The sequence below is a fragment of the Scyliorhinus torazame genome, chromosome 7 (assembly GCF_047496885.1).
Source record: "Scyliorhinus torazame isolate Kashiwa2021f chromosome 7, sScyTor2.1, whole genome shotgun sequence".
NCBI classification, from domain to species: domain Eukaryota; kingdom Metazoa; phylum Chordata; class Chondrichthyes; order Carcharhiniformes; family Scyliorhinidae; genus Scyliorhinus; species Scyliorhinus torazame.
Genome location: NC_092713.1, coordinates 281,037,311 through 281,058,060, shown reverse-complemented (window position 1 = coordinate 281,058,060; position 20,750 = coordinate 281,037,311). Strand labels below are relative to the sequence as shown.

The 20,750-nt window shown below is 46.1% G+C and overlaps 1 protein-coding gene across 2 annotated transcripts in view; it reads left to right on the top strand.

The window, feature by feature from the left end:
• The first annotated feature begins 9,634 nt into the window (after positions 1–9,634).
• Positions 9,635–20,750, top strand: part of LOC140427064 (glucosamine-6-phosphate deaminase 1-like) — a 30,477-nt gene continuing 19,361 nt past the window's right edge. Inside the window, exons 1-3 of one of the 2 annotated variants that reach the window (XM_072512533.1) lie at positions 9,635–9,903; positions 15,406–15,552; positions 19,294–19,395. In XM_072512533.1, the coding sequence (XP_072368634.1) occupies positions 15,429–15,552; positions 19,294–19,395 (226 nt within the window). In that variant the 5' untranslated portion in view covers positions 9,635–9,903; positions 15,406–15,428. Of the gene's footprint in view, positions 9,904–11,374; positions 11,548–15,405; positions 15,553–19,293; positions 19,396–20,750 lie in introns of those variants that run through there. The other variant, XM_072512534.1, reaches the window with a different exon arrangement.

Sequence of the window (20,750 nt, the reverse complement as noted above, 5' to 3'; positions counted from 1 at the left end):
ATGATTTGGAGGAAAATGTAACTGGTCTGATTAGTAAGTTTGCAGACGACACAAAGGTTGGTGGAATTGCGGATAGAGATGAGGACTGTCAGAGGATATAGCAGGATTTAGATTGTTTGGAGACTTGGGCGGAGAGATGGCAGATGGAGTTTAATCCGGACAAATGTGAGGTAATGCATTTTGGAAGGTCTAATGCAGGTAGGGAATATACAGTGAATGGTAGAACCCTCAAGAGTATTGAAAGTCAAAGAGATCTAGGAGTACAGGTCCACAGGTCATTGAAAGGGGCAACACAGGTGGAGAAGGTAGTCAAGAAGGCATACGGCATGCTTGCCTTCATTGGCCGGGGCATTGAGTATAAGAATTGGCAAGTCATGTTGCAGCTGTATAGAACCTTAGGCCACACTTGGACTATAGTGTTCAATTCTGGTCGCCACACTACCAGAAGGATGTGGAGGCTTTAGAGAGGGTGCAGAAGAGATTTACCAGAATGTTGCCTGGTATGGAGGGCATTAGCTATGAGGAGCGGTTGAATAAACTCTGTTTGTTCTCACTGGAACGAAGGAGGTTGAGGGGAGACCTGATAGAGGTCTACAAAATTATGAGGGGCATAGACAGAGTGGATAGTCAGAGGCTTTTCCCCAGGGTAGAGGGGTCAATTACTAGTGGGCATAGGTTTAAGGTGAGAGGGGAAAGGTTTAGAGTAGATGTACGAGGCAAGTTTTTTTACGCAGAGGGTACTGGGTGCCTGGAACTCGCTACCGGAGGAGGTGGTGGAAGCAGGGACGATAGTGACATTTAAGGGGCATCTTGACAAATACTTGAATAGGATGGAAATAGAGGGATACAGACCCAGGAAGTGTAGAAGATTGTAGTTTAGTCGGGCAGCATGGTCGGCACGGACTTGGAGGGCCGAAGGGCCTGTTCCTGTGCTGTACGTTTCTTTGTTCTTTGTTTGAACAGTAAAGGCAGGAGTTTTTGGGGGTTATTCGGGAAGCATAGCAGAAATTCATCCCAAGAAAGAGGAAACGTGATAAGGCAACCATGGCTGACAAGGGAAGTCAAGGAAAATGGCGAGGATTCATGGGAAGCAAGAGGATTGGGAAGCCTTTAAAGCAAGCAGAGGACAACTAAAAAATCAATAAAGGGATGAAGATGAAATATGGGTGTAAGCTAGCTAGCCATATTTCCAGTTCTCTCCAGCTTTGACAAAGAGTCATCCAGATTTGAAACGTTATCTTCCTTCTCTCTCCACAGATGCTGCCAGACTGAGATTGCCCAGTATTTTCTGTTTTTGTTTTAGTTTCTAGCACCCGCAGTGAAAAGCTTTTAACTTCAGTTTTCAGGATATTACTGGAGTCTATAATTCACGATAGAGTGAGTGAACAACTTGACAATTTTCCGTTGATTGAAGGGGATCAACATAATGCAAAAGGTTGTGTCTGAAGAATTCCATTGTTTGAAGAGGTGACTAAAGTAATGGACAGAACTCTGCTCGTACCCGAGTCAAATATCGATTTCTGCTGGAGTAACTTGGTGAAAGATGCTCTTTGGTCGGCCTGAAACTATTTGGTCTTCCAATGCAAAGAGTTGTCCATGACTGAGTATTGCTGACTGACATAGTCCAATGTCCAGGACAATGTACCGAGGGCCGTAATAAAGGTCCCACCGCCAGGCAACAGAGTGCCGAGGCCAAAGTGTTTGCGTCATCCGCCACCCGCCGGGACTGCGCCAGTTTCTTCTGATCCTTCCTCGTCATCGGTGTTTAGAACTTTTCTTCGTCTACTCCTCATCCTCATCATTCCCTTTGGGGGTCTTCAGACTTTGAGAAGGTGTAACCTGCATGGACACACTGGGTGGGATCGATTGTTTCCCCCATGTGGCTCGAGGTGCATGAGCTCCCCCGCTAACTACGGGGCAGATAAACATATTGCATAAAAGGTCGGACAGATAGGAACCAACCGACACGGAGAGAGGACCCGGTGAGGTTTAACCGGGCCCTTGTAAATAGTTGTTATTATAAATAAATGTCTCCTTTTGTTTACTCGTCTGACTCCCCTTTTATTAAACCTGTAACCCCATCTTTGGACTGTGGGAGGAAACGGGAGCACCCAGAGAAAACCCACGCAGTCACAGGGAGAAAGTGCAAACTCCACATAGGCAGTCGCACACCAACGCCGGAATTGAACCTGTGTCCCTGGCGCTGTGAGGCAGCAGCGCCAACTACTGTGCCACCATACGAGTGGCTAATCAATTTCCTAAAGGAGCTTTAGTGAAGATTTTTGGAGCCTTCGCTAAAAGCCCATCTGTTGTTGCAGAAAACATTCACCTTTATGACCAGGGTGGAATGAGCCACGCAATGATTAAGATGAGAAAATTTAAAAAAAAAAAACTCAGTGGATGAGTTCTCTCCAGCTTGCTTTTGTTGAAAGGGAAACCAAAAATATTTGTTTCAAAGTCTATCTGGTAAAAGATATTCTCATTTTCACAGTTTAACCTGATCCCATTGACCTTTGCTTTTTAATTTGACTTCCTGCCAATTACAGCAAGTGCTCGGGGCAAAAGACAAAGGGCGCAAGTCCAAATGTGCAAAGACGCACCTTGCTGTAGCTAAGCCATGCTGCAAGTCTCCTTTCCTGAGGAGTCCCAGTTTGTGAGCCTATCCTTAATGAAACAGCCAAAATCATGAACTTGTCTCGTGGGAAACTGCAGACCTGCTGTGATATTGTTTTAAACTGTTCTAGGTTACAACATACCATCTAATTAAAATGAATAATAAGAGAATGGCTTGTTCTCGCCTCCTAATGCAGCATTTTCAGGAAACTTTGGAATCTGTCCACATTTTATCTTCAGTGAAGTCGAAACCCATCTTATAAATCTGCTGGAGGTTATACATTTTATTGCCCGAGATTGCATTAACTACCTTCTTTGGACAAAATTATGGCAGCTGAAAGACATAATTATGTATTACAATGGAATTTATACTATGGAGAATTCTCACTTGGATATTTATAGTGAAAAGTTACACTGTGCTCTCCATTCTTCAGGTAACCATAAATTATTACATAACAATGAAGCCAGACCTGCCCCTAGCTTCCTGTAATGATTGAACTTGTACCAAGCTCTAGATGGCGCAGGGCAATGATTTGATCTGATTTGGCATCAGATTGGATGGGATCTGTTTATTGTCACGTGTACTGAGGTACAGTGAAAAGTATTTTTCTGTGTGCAGCTCAAACAGATCACTTAGTATATGAAAAGAAAATATAGAATAGGGCAACACAAGGTATAGGAGATGTAAGAAGTGGGTCTGTGTGAGAGAGCTAGCAGAGAGTCGCCACACTCCGTCGCCATCTTGAGTAAATCCCTTTCTCGCTTGTGTATCTTCTCTCTGGTGTGACAGATGGTACTGACTGCTGACCACGTGAGGATATGCAGGATCAAACTCAGTTTGATTATGGAACGTGTCAGTGCATCAATACCTTGAACCATCAGGACACCTCACTTATGGCAGAGTCAGTAATATGTGGGATTTGACTATGGTTTTTTGTAAGGTGGATATAGCAGGAAAAGTAATCACAATGGAACAGTGGAATGCTACTGGTAGAAATGATGGAACTAGTGGAGGTGTTTCAGGCAGTATCATGGTCCCCACCAATCATTTTAAGGTGGCTTTGGAGGGCTGTTTCCATTTTCCTTTCAGGATCCTCTGTTACCTGTCTTTGCCCTGGAAATATGCATTCTCCAGCTGAGATACATAAAGTGGCATTCCCTAGTTCCGAACTAGGGCGGTAGGGTAGCACAGTGGTTAGAACTGTTGCTTCATACTGCCTAATACCTGGGTTCGATTCCTGGTTTGGGTCACTGTCTGTGCGGAGTCTGCACGTTCTCCCTGTGTCAGCATGGGTGTCCTCCGGGTGCTCTGGTTTCCTCCCACAAGTCCAAAAAGATGTGCTGTTAGGTGAATTGAACATTCTGAATTCTCCCCCTGTGTACCCGAACAGGCGCCAGAATGTGGCGACTAAGGGCTTTTTATAGTAACTTCATTGCAGTGTTAATGTAAGCCTATTTGTGACAATAAAGGTTATTATTATTATTAACTCAATCCCCTTCCTAGCATATCAGCCAATCCTTGAATTTGATCATTCCACCTGGCCAAACGTAAGTCCAGAATGGTAATCTACAAAATGCCCTCATTTATCTGCCATGAGTCATCAGAAATATAGCAGTTAGTTTAACCTTTGAACCTCATTAAAGATAAAACTAAGCTGATGGATCTTATTCTAAAGTGGAAAAGGGAACAAATATGCCAGCTCCCTATTAAGGAGAGAAAATTAGGTCACCATTTGGCATATTTTATACCATTAAAAACATAACTGCAAGTAACTGAACCTTACAGATTAGAAATGTCCTGGGTTCAGGTTCCAGACAGTGCTGAGTTATCTGACCTTGACCAGGTTGCTATTGGGACACTAGAGTTGATCTCAAAATTAGATTAGGGAAGGACTGTTATATCTCTGCCTTTGCTGCAAAGAGTCTGGCAGTGCCCACACGCTGGATTCTTACAAACACTACGAGAGGTTTTATTGCTCATACAATCTAAGATGGAAAACTGAAGCCCGTGCAAACACTCTACTGATGTCACTACAGATCACATGACGTTTCACCAGCAGGGATGTATTCTCAGATACATAACACTCTTCCCCCATCATTACTACAGCGACAATGGCTTAATACTTATACAACAGATCCACTCATGCATTATCTCTATACGTATTTACAACTGAATTAGACAGTCTCTCAGGTGGATGTCTATTCCTTTTAGGTTGAGTTTGACTATCTAGAACCTGACTACTCAAGACCATGGAAGGGACCTCTTTTCCTTCACGTGGTACTTCCTGGGTAATTACTCCAGTGTCTGTCTCTATAGGTATTGGAAAGTCCTCAGAAACAGAATCTGAACTTGTCACTGTTCCTAAGTATTGCTGTCTAGATTTTAGGGAGGTACTTTATGAGAAGTATAAGCGACTTCACTTTGTGAAGCTAGTAGCTAATCAGTATGAGCTCATCAAACTCTTTCATCATCCGTCTGCGATGGGCAGGATTCTCTGGTTGCCGATGCTGAAATCGCGTTTGGCAATCAGCCGGAGAATACCCATTTCTGACCAAATCGGGGGCGGTGCCGCTTTCGCGATGCTCCACCCGCTCCAAAGCGGCGTACCGACTGCCTCAGGACTTTGCCTGAGGCCCACCCCCAATGCTCTGCCCCCGTCCGGCCGAGTTCCCGACGGCGTTGGTCGCGTGTGCTATCATCCATCGGGAACTCGGCGTGGTGGCTGCGGACTAAGTCCAGCACCGCCACAGTCGGGGGAAGGCCGATCCATGGGTGGGGCGACTTTGTCGGGGGCTGGGGGCAGTGTTGGGCGATGGTCCAGGGCTCACGAGCCGGCCAAAGCGGAGGCACTATTTTGCAGGCCAGGCCCACGCATGGCCGGCGCCGTGTTGCATGCTCGGCCGCTACAGGCCACCACCGTGCGCATGCGCGACCATGGACCCTGCAATTCTCCGGGCCCTGGCGGCAGCTAGAACCGGGTGCACTATGCTGTTCGGCTGCTAGCCCCCAGCCAAACTGAGGATTGGTGGCCGTTTTACACTGGATGTTCGGTCATAAAATGCCGCCGTTCCCACGCTGCCGTGTGCTCAGAATCGGAGAATCCGGCCCCTGGTGTATGATACCGGACATTTCTTTTCTTGCATCACAGCAGGTAACCATTTCTCATTGGTGGTGTAGCTTCTGGCTATCATTTGCTCTTGATTGAATACTCACTTTTTAGAGTTTGCTCCCTTGTAGCAAGCTGTCCTTCCTGTTGTTGTTTGACAATCTCTGAAGTATCAGGGGGTATCAACAAATCAAACTGTTTGCAGTTTCATTTTGAACGACAACATTGCTGGTGAACTCTATGTTGTTGCGTGTGCGGTGTTTGGGTAAGACATTAAAATTTATTCACTCTTCTTGCCAATGTTACTCCAGTGTCCTCCAATACTTCAATGATTGAACAAAATGTTTGGCCAATCCATTTGTTGCAAGGCGATACGGAGCCAACTTGATGGGGCGTCTGCAGTTTCTCTTCAGTTAGTCCTCGAACTCCTTTGAAGTGAACGGAGTATCATTATCACTTATGAGTATCATTATCACTTACTCTCCTAGCCTGTCCAAGTCATTCTGCAACCCGCCTGCTTCCTCAATACTGCCTGTTCCTCTACAGATCTTTGTATCATCTGCAAACTTAGCAACAGTGCCTTCAGTTCCTTCTTCCAGATCATTAATGTATATTGTGAAAAGTTGTGGTCCCAGCACCGACCCCTGAGGCACACCACTAGTCACCGGCTGCCATCCTGAAAAAGACCCCTTTATCCCCACTCTCTGCCTTCTGCCAGTCAGCCAATCGTCTATCCATGCCAGGATCTTACCCTTAACAACATGGGCTCTTAACTGATTTAAATGTCCCCTATGCAGCACCTTATCAGAAGCCTTCTGGAAATCTAAATAAATCACGTCCACTGGTTCCCCTTTGTCTAACCTCCTTGTTACTTCCTCAAAAAACTCTAACAGATTTGTCAGACATGACCTCCCTTTGACAAAGCCGTGCTGACTCACTCCTATTCTATCATGCACTTCCAAGTACTCCGTGATTTCTTCTTTAATAATGGACTCTAAAATCTTACCAATGACCGAAGTCAGGCTAACCGGCCTATAATTTCCCGTCTTCTGCCTCCTTCCCTTCTTAAACAGCGGTATTTCATTAGCCACTTTCCAGTCCTCTGGGAACCTTCCTGCCTCCAGTGATTCCTGAAAGATCACCACCAATGCCTTCACAATCTCCTCAGCTATCTCTTTTAGAACCCTGGGGCGTAGTCCATCCAGTCCATGTTATTTATCGACCTTCAGACATTTCAATTAACAGAACCTTCTCCTTAGTGATGGCCACTGCACTCACCTCTGCCCCCTGATTCTCCTGGAGCTCTGGCATCCCACTGATGTCTTTCACCGTGAAGACTGGTGCAAAGTAACTATCAGTTCCTCTGCCATTTCTTTGCTTCCTATTATTAAGTCTCCAGCCACATTTTCTAGTGGTCCAATGTCTAATTTTTGCCTCCCTCTTACCTTTTATATATTGAAAAGAATTCTTCTAATCTTCTTTTATATTACTAACTAGATTGCACTCATATTTCATCTTCTCCCCCCTTATTGCTTTTTTAGTTGTCCTCTACTTGCTTTTAAAGGCTCCCCAATCCTCTGGCTTCCCATTAATCCTCACCACTTTGTATGCTTTTTCTTTTGCTTTTATGCTGTCCTTGACTTTCCTCTTCAGCCATTGGTGCCTTGTCCTCTCCTTTGCGTGTTTCCTCCTCTTGGGATGAATTTCTGTTGTGCTTCCCGAATAACCCCCAAAAACATCTGCCATTGCTGTTCCACTGTCTTCCCTGCTCGGCTCCATTTCCAATCAACTCTGGCCAGCTCCTCCCTCATGTCTTTGTAGTTACCCTTATTTAATTATAATAGAGTTACATCTGATTCCAGCTTCACCCTCTCAAACTGCAGAGTAAATTCTATCAAATTGTGGTCACTGCTCCCTCAGGATTCCTTCACCTTAAGTTTCCTAATCAAGTCTGCCTCATTACACATCACCAAATCCAAAATCGCCTGTTCCCGAAAAGGCTGTCACAAGCTGCTCCAAAAATCCATCTCTTAGACATTCCACAAATTCCTTTTCTCGGGGTCCACTACCAACCTGATTTTCCCAATCCATCTGCATATTGAAGTCCCCCATGATTATTGTAATATTGCCTTTTTTACATGCCTTTTCTATCTCTTGATTTATTTTCTGTCCCACATCCTGACTACTGCATGATACACATCGTCACCTTCTTGCTAACTTTTGGTTGGCTCTTAATTCGTAATTTGCTCTGTTTGTTTAACCTTTGCTCTAGAGTATCTTTATGATACCGCCACGAGGTTCAAGTTCAAGTAATGATCAATAACTCAACACACCAATCAGTAAGATTCAAATCAAAACACATTTATTATACACAGTAAATCACTACTCATGCAGAAACTCTATTTTCTAGACTATTCCTATCACTAAAAGGCCTATACTTAGCTTCGGAATTGGCCCACCAGGTCAGGGGAACAAATGGCCTTTCGTTCAGGTCCTGAGTCTGCAGGATTCAAAAGCTGGTATGGACTTGTAGCTAGGAGCGCCTATCTCGTAGCGAGCGTTGACTGGAGACTTACTTGGTTGATGTGGCCACTTGGGCAGTTCACTCTCAGGTTGATTCGCGTTGTTGAGTGACCCTGCCAAGAAAGACGATTTGAACTTGGGGGCTTTACTTTATAGTCCCCATGGGGCTTCCCTCCCTTCGGGGCGGACCCCGTACCTGGTTCCAAATGATTGGACTGCGTTCCGATCATTTGGATCGATTTCACCAATACTGGAGTTGTTCCCTGATCGCTGGGCGGTCCCTAAATGTCCATTGGCCTTCTTTTGTCTTGGCTCCTGCTGGCGCCGAGGAGTCTGGCTTGGCTTTATTCACCTTGAGTGTTGCAACTGTGCCTTGGAATTGCTCATTACTATGCAGATGGCTGCTGGTTTCAGTGCTGTCTGGTTTTTGCAAGTTTCAATACACATGATTTCTGCACTTGCTAGTCTTTGCCTGTGTTGGCTGAATTTCCCTTCAGTCTTTGCGGTTCTCCATTTTAAGTCGGGAAGTGGCCAACCCAGGTGGCTACAACCTGGAGAAAGTCAAGGATCTCCAATTGAAGCTCAAATACAGAAAACGACACCACCCATTCCTGGTATTAGTCTTGTAAACGTTCTCTGAACTGCTGCTAAGGCATTTACATCCTTCCTTAAATAAGGAGACCAATGCTGTATACAATACTTCAGATTAGGCCTCACGAATGCCCTGTGCAACTGAAGCATAACCTCCTGACCCTTATATTCAATTCCCCTCACAATAAACAATAACATTCTATTAACTTTCCTAATTATTTGCTGTACGTATCCCAGCCTTTTCTGATTCATGCACTCGGCCACCCAGATCCTTCTGTGCATCAGAGCTCTGCAATCTACCAGCATTTGGATAATATGCTTATTTTACATTTTTCCTGCCAAAATGGACAATTTCACATTTTACCACATTACACTCCTTTTCATAGAATTTACAGTGCAGGAGGCCATTCGGCCCATCGAGTCTGTGGCAGCCTTTGGAAAGAACCTCCTACCTAAGCCCATGCCTCCACCCTATTCCCCTAACTCCACCTGTGTGATTTTGCCAGATCTTTCCCCTCACTTAACCTATCCATTCCCCTTTGAAGCCCCCCTTCTGCCCTCTTCACAATCTACTTTCCTACTTATCTTTGTGCGGTCATCAAATTTAGAAACCATCCCTCCGGCCCCTTCATCCAAATTGTTTCTCTGAGGAGTTCAGATTACAGGGTAACATGTCACGGATATCTTACAGTCCTTTAAACCAATGAGGCGGAACTGCAAACCTGTCTTTTCAAAACTCGATTTATTTGACGTGGAGATAAAAAATCAATAACATTTGTGCCTTTGTGGCAGATGGGGAATACCCTGCGTCTGTGTGCAGCTTTGTGTGTCAAACCTCATTCGCAAGAGTGGCCGCATTTCCATGCCATCCGTACAAAGAATTTAATTTCCCTCGTCTTCCTTTTTCTCTTCCGATCATCTGACCGGCAACAAAAATCATATGACCGTCCTCTGCTTGCGCTGTGGTGATTAGAAATCAGATCAGGGCTTGGTGAGGAGGGTAAGTAAGAGGAGCTGGCGTTTGCTGCTGATGTTGAAGCGGAGCCCGGAAGTCAGCTCACTGCTCTGGGTGAGTAAGAGGCAAAGCCTCGGGGAGGGAAAGCTTGGATCAATGCAGTCGAACCCCTGTTCCGTGGGAACTCGGCAAATGATGGGAGAATCGCCCTCAAGAATTTCCCCTTTAGTACAGGCTCCTTGGTCGGGATTTAAAAAAAAACTGGGCTGGTTTCACTTTTTGAGTGTCAGAGTTTAGGGCTCACAACACCAAAGGCTCATTGTGGGGCTGAATCGTTGTGTTGCAAAGTTTCCACTTCTTCACCTTGCTGGCCTGGCGAGACATCTCAATGTGTCACTTCCACCTGCTGTGGTTTTCATGTTTAATTGGGGGGAGGGTCCATTGATGCTTTTCACCTCCTCTTGGTTCCCCATCAGTATCCAGAGTTCACTTTACCGCTTTTTAAAACTCGGATTCTGCAACTTCTCCCGCCCGGGACGTATGCCTCACTGATTGAGACTCTTCAGCATGTGAGATGCAAAGTGTAGGCGCTGCAACACCCCCCAGTGGTTGCAATAGATAGCACCCCACCTGTGGTTGCAATAGCCCCCTGCAATAGTTCTCCCCTCGGTGGTTCCAATAGCCCCCCCTCCCCTCAGTGGTTGCAATTACCCCTCCACTCAGTGGTTGCAATAGCCCCCCCCCCCCCAGTGGTTGCAATTACCCCCAGTTGTTACTATGGCCCCCTGCAATAGCCCCCCCCCTCATTGGTTGCAATAGCCCCCTCCCCAGTGGTTGCATTAGCCCCCTGCAATAGCCCCCCTCAGTGGTTGCAATAGCCCCCCCCAGTGGTTGCAATAGCCCCCCCCCCATGGTTGCAATAGCCCCCTGCAATAGCTTCCCTCAGTGGTTGTAATAGTCCCCTCTTAGTGGTTGCAATAGCCCCCCCCCTCAGTGGTTGCAATAGCCCCCCCTCAGTGGTTGCAGTGGCCCCATGCAATAGCCCCCCCCCTCAGTGGTTGCAATAGGCCCCTCCCAGTGGTTGCAATAGCCCCCTGCAATAGTCCCTCGCCCAGTGGTTGCAATAGCCCCCCCCCCAGTTGTTGCAGTAGCCCCCCCTCAGTGGTTGCAGTAGCCCCCTGCAATAGCCCCCCCAAGTAGTTGCAATAGCCCCCTCCCCAGTGATTGCAATTGCAATAGCCCCCCCCCCCCCAGTTGTTGCAGTAGCCCCCCCCCTCAGTGGTTGCAGTAGCCCCCTGCAATAGCCCCCTCCCCAGTGATTGCAATTGCAATAGCTCCCCCCCCCCCCCCCCAGTGATTGCAAAAAAAACCCACCCAGTGGTTGCAATAGCCCTCGGCAAATGTGACGAGCCGGGTGTCTGCTTTGCTCTTTTATTTTTTTCGTGGGTGGGGGGCGGTGAGGCAGCTCCGGGAGTTACGGTGGCTCCACACCAGCGAGGTTCTTCCTGCGGATCTGGGACAGACGGAGGTGCAAGATCTGGGTGGTCTGTCCAGACCGGCACCAATGAGCCAGACCCCTCCTCTCTCCTTTACATTGTATCTCTTACTGGATGAAAGGCGGGAAGCACAGAAGGTGCAGGCAGACCTGTTGAGCCTCAGGATCGAGGGATTCAGCAGGCAGGGCTGGTGCTCAAATTCGTCCACTCACAAGCAAGCTGGACAAATTTTCAAGCGCCCAAGCTTTGATGATTTGCAAAGGTACAGAACTAACTCATCGCCGTGGCTGGTGGAAATTGTGTGGCTGTCTTGTCCCTCCACTCCGGCCAGGCGGTGGCCGTGCTCACAAGCTCCGAGTTAAGCTTCTGGAGTATGAATGCCCCAACTTCGCTTTGATTCCAAAGCAAACTGCAGCATAACTTTACCCGGTGTGAAAGGCGAGTTTAAAATATTCCCCAGTGCTTACTGGACTGTCCCCTGCAGCAGAGCATAGGCCTTTTACCTCTGGGTCACGTAGGTTTGTACCACCCAGCCTTGGGGCATGTCTCATTCATCAACATTTAATATCCTCAAGTTGCTCAAATAGGTCTTGTGTTTTTTAGGTTGAGCAGCCAACAGCACCAAGGACAGCCCAGGCAATAGAAATGGACCAACAACAAATAAGTCGAATTGCAAGAGAATGAGTATCTCATAGCCAGGATTGCCACAGTTAGATTCCACTTCTACAGTTTGAACACCACTGATTTACATCTTTGAAATTAATACAGATCAGATTATTTTGCAGTTACTGAGAATTTGCAGGCACCTGATTAATAGAGTTCTGTTGTGTTTAATAACGATAAGAACGGGCGGCACGGTGGCACAGTGGCTAGCACTGCTGCCTCACAGCACCAGAGACCCGGGTTCAATTCCGGCCTTGGGTGACTGTGGAGTTTGCACTTTCTCCCTGTGTCTCTCTGTGGGTTTCCTCCGGGTGCTCGGGTTTCTTCCCACAGTCCAAGGTGGTGCAGGTTAGGTGGATTGGCTATTCTAAATTTCCCCGTGGTGTCCAAAATGTGAGGTGGGTTACAGGGATGGGTTGGGTCAGAGTGTGGGCAGGGTAGGGATGGGGTGTAAGGAGGATACTCTTTCTAAGGGTCGGTGCGGACTCAAATGGCCTCTTTCTGCACTATAGAGTTTCTATGAAGTGCTCTATTTTATTTTCCTGTTTCGAGAGTGTGCTAGCTCACTGCTTTTGGATGATACAGACAAGAACCTCCGAAGGAGTAATCTCCTTTTTTGGGCTGGATTCTCCCGCCCCATCCACCGCAAGAACCCCACGTGCGAGCCGCGTACAATGGAGAACTCCATTGACCTCGGGCGGGATTCTCTGCTTGCCGGGCGAACGAGAATTCCGCCCATTGTCGTTCATTTGCTTTTATTATCCTCTGTCTCTTCCCTGTCTCTCCCCACCTTACCCCACTAACATCAGCTTTCATACTGTGTCTTTAAATTTATTGTGCCATCGCCAACAGAAATTCTTTGCTTAATCTCACAGAGGGGGCAGTTGGCTTTATTCAGCAATGGTGGCTTTTTGTTTGTTTAAAGGCAGTGCTAAACATTTTGAAACACTTTCTGTATTTTCCTTTCAGGTTTAGAGCCCTTTCAGTCCATGGTTCCTGTTATTCCAATGGCTACAAAATCCCCTTGTGTCTGTTTATTTCAGTTTTATTTTCCAATGTTCTCATTGGAAAGAGTCTTTCTGCTCATTTTCATCAGATTTTCTTCTGTTTTGTATATAACTTTCAACTCTTTTTTTGTTGGCACTATTGTCAAAGGTAAAATTCCAATAGGGAAGCAAATTCCAGAATTGAAAAAAAAAGACTGGTAAATTCTGGCTAGCACTCAGTTTTAAAATTGTGTGTCTGTCCTCCAGCCCCACAGCCCTCGAATATCTGAGCTCCGTCAATTCTGGCCTCTGTGCATCTCCACTGGTGGCCTTGTCTTCAGTTGCCTTGGTCCCAAGCTCTTAAATTCCCTGCATACATCCTGCACCTCTCTACCTTGCTTTCATTCTTTCTTAACCTCCTTAAAACCTACCTGTTTATCAAGCTTTTAGTCATCTGACCTAAAATCTCCTCGTAATACTTCCTTTTGTGAAGTGCCTTGGGACATTTCAATATATTAGAAATACTATATTAGTATAAGTTGTTGTTTTAATTATCCATTTGCATTGTTTCCTGTCAACAAATTCTGACAACTCCTGCTGGGATTCTCCGTTGCCCGATGCCGATATCGCGATCGGGCGGAGAATTCCAGTTTATGACCGAATCGGGGGCGGCGCCTGTTTTTGGATGCTCTGTCCCCTCCATAACGCCCTTATCGAAGAATATGGTGCACGCCGTTGGGACTGCCTCAGGACGTAACTGATGCTCCATCCCCGATGAGCCGAGCTCCCGACGGCGCGTGACACGTGTGCTCTCAGTTTTCATGGAGCTGGCATGGCGGCTGCGGACTGTGTCCAGTTGTGCCACAGTCAGCGGAGGGGTGGGGGGGGGGGGGGGGGGGGGGGGGGGGGCAGGGGGGGAGAGAGAGCAGTGGCGCTGGTCGGGGGGGCTACGGACAGGGCTGGGGGGACTGGTGAGGGGATGTCGAGGGAGCAGTATCTGGCAGGTCGGGTCCACGCACGGCCACGGACCAGGCAATTTTCCGGCCGTCTGTTTTGTGAAGGCCATGAGTTTTACCTGGCGCGGCTGCTGGTCCCTCGCCAGTCGGAGAGTCAGTGCTGGGGCCTCGCCGAGTTTTTCGTTGTAAACCTAGACAGTTCCTCCGGACATAATCGGAGAATCCAGCACCCTGTCTCTCATCTTCCTCAATGTGACCCCTTCAGCTAGGAAGCCAATTATAGAGTTAGTGTGAAGTTAGTGTTCCAGTCCATTAAATGAAAGGTATTTTGAGCGATGGAATTGCAGTATGCTCCCCTTTTTCTATTCAGAGACCTGTATGTTTGGCTTGAAGCCGAACCATTCTTTAGCCCAATGGCAGACAGAATTCCGCGTAGTTTATGATTATTTCTGACACTTAGCTAGAAGGTGTATCGATGTAGCTACATGCTGCAATGGCACATAGCCAGCATGAAATAAAGCTTCAGCCTAAATCTTTGGTAAGTACCATTCACAATTACTCTTGCGAGTGTGATCCATTGAATGGCACTTAATTTCCTGCCCACTTCTGGCAAGGCCAGCCCTTATTGCCCATCTCTATTTTTATTGTCTCTACAGATACACCCTTAAGTACTATTTGAAATAATTTGTTCTCTGCAGTCAGGACTGTTTGATGTCAGGAAAGGGGAACAATATATTTCATGTTCACCAGCAGGAACAACATAACTACGTAAAATAAAATTCACTCCCTTCCTTCTAACTCATTGATTTTCTCTGCATGTTTTTGAACTGTCATCATCTAAGACAGCCTATTATCTAATAATGGATGAAATAATTCATTTGAAAATCTCAGTGGAAGGGGAGGAGACCAATATTGGAAATTGATTTTTGACCATATTTGTACAAATCAATGATTTACAATAGTTAGTTAATCCTCCCTGTTTCGTCCCTTAGAGAAATCACTTTATTTGGGTGCCCATCCAGGTGGAACCATCTTTTGCAGCCCACAGAACTGAAAGGCTGTACATGATTTGAAGAAATAGCAGAATTGGCTAATAACTAACCTCTTGCGGCTGTGAATAAAATGATGGACACCTTATAAATAATGAACTGCCTCTCAACAATGTTCAGCAAACATTCCATTGTATCTCAATTTTTAGATGCCTACTGCTGTCATTGAACAAGAATAATATTCTCCTTCCCTGCAATTTGTAGAATGTTTTTTAGTTCATGCACGTCCATTTTTAAAGCGGGGGTTGGGTGGGAGGGAAATATTCTCAGACACTTTGTCGAGCTTATGAGGGTGAAATAATGTCTCTGTCGTTTGAGTTTTCCAAGGAAATTTGTTATACTGTGGCCAACAGGACACTGGAGCCTTTGGACTTACTCCCGGAACTAGGCCGAACCCCGGGTACCTCATTGAGGCAGTATTGTACATTTAAAGATTTAGCGCAAAGTGCTTTGTTTTTTTTTTCAGTTTCCTTGAATATATGAGGAACAATGAAATTGATAATATTGGAGGATCGCATAAAAGTCAGCGAATGGGCTGCAAAGTACATCAGGAATCGGATGGTTAGGTTCAACCCTGGTCCAGACAGGTACTTCACCCTGGGTTTGCCAACTGGTACGTAACAGTAACAACACTGGAAGATATTTGATATGAATTGAGCTTGTGCTGTTGGTCATTTAGTCAGTTTGAGTCTTTCAAGGTTGTATTTAGTGCCCAGGTAAATGTTCATCATTGATCATTAACATCAAAAGATAACGGGCGGGACTCTCCATTCCTGACTCTAAGGTTAGGTGGGGTTACTGGGTTACAGGGATAGGGTGGAGATGTCGCCTTAAGTAGGGTGCTCTTTCCAAGGGCCGGTGCAAACTTGATGGGCCGAATGATCTCCTGCACTGTAAATCCTATGATTCTATGTTGACGGCGGGGCAGGATTTATGGACATGTACGACAGCAAAACTGGCGCTGCATCTGGACCGATTCAGCCACCATTGAGGGGCTAGCACCGGTGCCACGTGGAACACAATTGATTCCAATGAAAAACGGTGCCGGATTCGCACGGTTCAAGATTGACGCTCAGGAGGCTGACAAGCTGCAGCCATATATACACAGTTCACTCCACCCACACACTCATCCCAACCAACAAGATGGCACTGGTTGCACTGGAGTGTGCCCATCCTGTTGATGGGTCGGCTGGGGCAGAGGGCACCTAGGGTGGTGACCTGGGGGGACAACTATACGACCCATGGCACAAAGTTCGCAGTGGGCAGTTGGAGGCGTGTGCAGCTGCATGGCTGCCTTGTAGGCCTGTCCACCCTGACTTCACAGCCCACTTACTGGTCACCTCCCGGTCCTGGCGGAAGGCCCCCAGTCAACGGCACAATTCTCAGCACTCTATAGCGCTGTTAGACACTTTCTCTACCCTCTCTCTCCCCCTCAGCAGCCACGGTGCCTCTTTCCAGATTTTAAAAAAAGGCACAAGTGAACCTCGCCATCGGGAATTCCCCTCAGTGGAGGCGGAGAATCGCAGAGGCCCTGGAGAATACAGGGTCAGGCCCACTAATGATACGCAAACGGCATTTACTGTACGTGCGGAGTGGAACACATTGGCACCGCTGTCGAGGTACCGGAGTATTGCGATTTGGCGTGAACCTGGCGTCCGCCATGATTTTGGTGTCAAAAACGATTCTCCGTTCAATCGCCTTTCCCAATTTTGGCATCAGCCGACGGAGAATCCCGCCCAATGCCTTTTCTTTGTGTACGACCAAATTAGTGCCTGATTATGGGTGGTTTTATGTTGCAATTTTGACAACACATCATTTAGGTCTCCTGTATTCCATCAATCTTATTTGGCTTTTGAAGGCTGATTCCTGAGTTCAATTGTCTGTATTCTGATGTTCTGTTACAGCCAGTCAAAACCGAATTATACAGCGATGTACAATATTTTTTTCTTTCCCCTATATATAAAAAAACAAGTACAAGTGGTACTTTTGGTAAGAACACTGCAAATAGTCCGACATATGGAGGAAAGGCTGAGGGACTTGAGGCTGTTTTAGTTAGAGAAGAAGGTTAAGAGGTGACTTAATTGAGGCATACAAGATGATCAGAGGATTGGATAGGGTGGACAGTAAGAGCCTTCTTCCTCGGATGGTGATGTCTAGCACGAGGGGACATAGCTTTAAGTTGAGGGGAGATAGATATAAGACAGATGTCAGAGGTAGGTTCATTACTCGGAGAGTAGTAAGGGCGTGGAATGCCCTGCCTGCAACAGTAGTGGACTCGCCAACACTAAGGGCATTCAAATGGTCATTCTATAGACATATGGACGATAAGGGAATAGTGTAGATGGGCTTTAGAGTGGTTTCACAGGTCGGCGCAACATTGTGGGCCGAAGGGCCTGTACTGCGCTGTAATGTTCTATGTTCTATCTCCATGAATGCAATAACATTACTTTGAACCTTTCCACTTGACAGTTTTATTTGTCTTGTCCTTCTCTTCCCTACCACTCAAACATCTGAAACCGTTGTGGTTGCTGGGTTTCTATCACACGTTTATGAGGCTCTTGCACACTAAAATGGGCTAACCTGAACTCAGGATTAAACACTATTCTGGTTTATTTGGACTAGTGACTCATTGCTCTGAATTTGACATGTGGAGCAACTGATGAATGTGAACAGCCATATAAAGGGGAAAGTTACATATTGCAGCTGAAAATCAGTAAAAGCAAAGCCAGGATTTGGGAATCAGGAAGAAGTGTTAGAATGTACATAGTGCAGTGTTAGTCCACCGGAGTCACCTGCAGTAAAAGCTGATAGAAATGTACTATCCTGTGAAACTTGCTTGAAAACTTGCTTTCTATCTTCTGCTGGTTTCAAGTGCAGTTATTAAACCAAAAGGTTTCATCTTGTCTCACAAGTCATTGGAGTAGTCACACTCCCAGGACTGGATTTTCAAAGGACCACAGGGACATGACCCAATCCAGGGGTGCTTTGAAAACCCTGGTCCTCAAGGTCGTCTTGGGATCCCGATGCTTCTGGGACAGCCTTGAATTTTGAAAGGGTAGGGGGAAAGAGCAGGGAACGTGGAGTAGGGAACTTGAGCTCCTGTTCCCAAATGCAACTTTCAAATATTTTTATGGTGAGCCTGGACAGCCTTGTACACATCATCAGTACACAACTGTCGGGTTTGCCACAGGGCCCAAACTGTCTTCGACAAACCCATGGGCCCAACTAGCATCGGCACAAGTGCTGGTCCTACCTTGCCTGCAAGATCACTGTCTGCCTTGTTTCGTCTCCATGGTCTTCCCACCTTCCCAGGAGCTGCCTGCTCCAATTGGCGAGGCAGTGGCGGCCACTACCGATCTTTGCCGTAGGTGCCAGACTGGTGGCCTCCTAGCCAATTAGGCCAATTACATTTAAAAATTGGGACATGGAATCTATCCGGGTGTTGGGTTCCTGACTCCACATTGAAAGTCCATTCCCCATTGTCTCTAACTAAATGACCTAGTCCACGAACTGGTTGTACTTGTTACTTTTCTATAAATGAAACTTATTATAGGATGATGTATATTTTACAAAGGTTAAAGCTTTCCTGATGTTCACGCCGGCGGGATCTTCCGGACAGCGCACTCCCGCCGCTGGTTTCTTGGCAGCGAGGGGTGCATTCAATGGGAAACCCCGTAAACAAAGATAGGACAGGAAGATCCCACCGCTCGCCAATGGTAGGCCACTTCCTGCCGTTGTGAAATGGTTGCGTGGTAAATTCCGCCAAAAATGTACAGTGGACACAAGTCTGCATCCATCTATATTGCCATTTGGGGGAGTTGGTGGTGTAGCGGTCATATCACTGGACTAGTAATCCGGAGGCCCAGACTAATATTCTGCAGACAAGGGTTCAAATCCCACCAAGGCAGTTGGTGGAATTGAAATTCAGTCAATAAACTTTGGAATTGAAAATTATTCGCTCTGATAGTGACCATAAAACTATCATTGATTGTTGTAAAAATCCATCTAGTTCACTAATTTTGTTTAGAGAAGGAAATCCGCCATCCTTACCTGGTCTGGCCTACACATGACTCCACATCCATTGTAATGTGGGCGACTGTTAATTGTCCTCCAGCAAACCACTCGAGGCTAATTAGGAATGGGGAACAGCTGCTGGCTTTTTCAGCACCACCACCGTCCAACGAAAGAACAAACAAAACTCCAAGTGCTTCTTTCAAAACGCATCACTGATTAAATGATTGATCCTATGTTCCATTATATTGGGTGAGGAGACAATAAAGTGGGTGATTGACCTTAGTTTGTTTTATTGCTGTTCAGAATTCATCTGTAGTATTTTTTAAATATCATTCTACAGGAGGCACTCCACTGGGATGCTATGAAAAGCTAATTGAATATTATAATGATGGAGATCTGTCGTTCAAATATGTGAAGACGTTCAACATGGATGAGTATGTGGGTGAGTGTGGTGCAGTAAAACTTTAAATTTATCTCAGGAGCATAGAATTGTCACAGTGCAGAGTAAGGCCGCTCGTCCCATCGTGTCTGCACCGGCTTTCCAAACGGGCATCATAGCTGACTGCCAGTCAGTCCCCTGCCTTTTCCCTGTTATCCTACACATTGTTTCTATTCAAATAATCGTCGAATGCCTCGGTTTAACCTGCCTCCACCACTCTTCCAGGCAGCACATTCCAGACTCAAACCACTCGTTACGTGGAAAAGTTTCTTCTCACGTCACATTTACTTCTTTTGCCAATCACTTTAAATCTGTGCCTTCTCGTTCTTGATCCTTTTAAGAGCAGGGACAGTTTCTGCCTATTTACTCTGTCCAGCTCCCTCATGATTATAAATATCTCTATCAAATCTCCTCCAAGGAGAACAGCCCCAAGCTCTCCAATCTGTCCTCATAATTGAAGTTTCTCATCCCTGGAACCATTTTTGTAAACCTCTTCTGCACTCTCTCCAAGGTGTTCACATCCTTCCTATAGCGCAGCACCCAGAAATGTACACAACACTCCAGCTGAGGTCTAATTAGTGTCAGCTTAACCTCCTTGCTCTTGTACTCTAGGCCCCTGTTAATTAACCCCAGAATACTATATAGCTTTATTAACTGCTCTCTCCATCTGTCCTGCTGCCTTCAATGATCTATGCACATAACCACCCAGGTTCCTCTGCTCCTGCACCCTCTAAAGAATTTTACCCCTTATTTTATGTTTTCTCTCTTATGTTCTTCCTGCCATGTTGCAGCACCTTACGCTCCATTTGCCACCTATCTGCCCACACCACCAAGCTGTCTATGTCCTTTTGAAGTTCTACACTCTCCTCTCCAGAGTTTACAATACCTCTGTTTTGTATTATCCACAACTTTTAAATTGTCTCCTGCACACCAAGATATCGATCATTAATATATATCCGGAGAAGCAAAGCTGCCAATACTGACACCTGGGGGACATCACTACAAATCCTCCCCTAGCCGAAAAAATATCCATTGACCGTCAATTTTGAATCCATGTTGCTACTGTCCCTTTTATTCCACAAGCCATAATTTTTTGAAGAGGTAAAAGAGGGTAATGCTTTTGACATGGTGTACAGGACTTTGAAAAGACACAGTGCTACATAATAGACTTGTGACAAAGTTATAGCTTGTTGAATAAAAGAGGTAGTGGCAACTTGGATGCAAAATTGGCTCAGTGACAGGACAGAGAGACTAATGGTTAATGGATGATTTTCAGACTGGAGGATCATTTGTAGTGAAGTTCCCCAAGGGTCAGTACATGTGAACAAACAAATTAGGAGCAGAAATAGGCCACACGG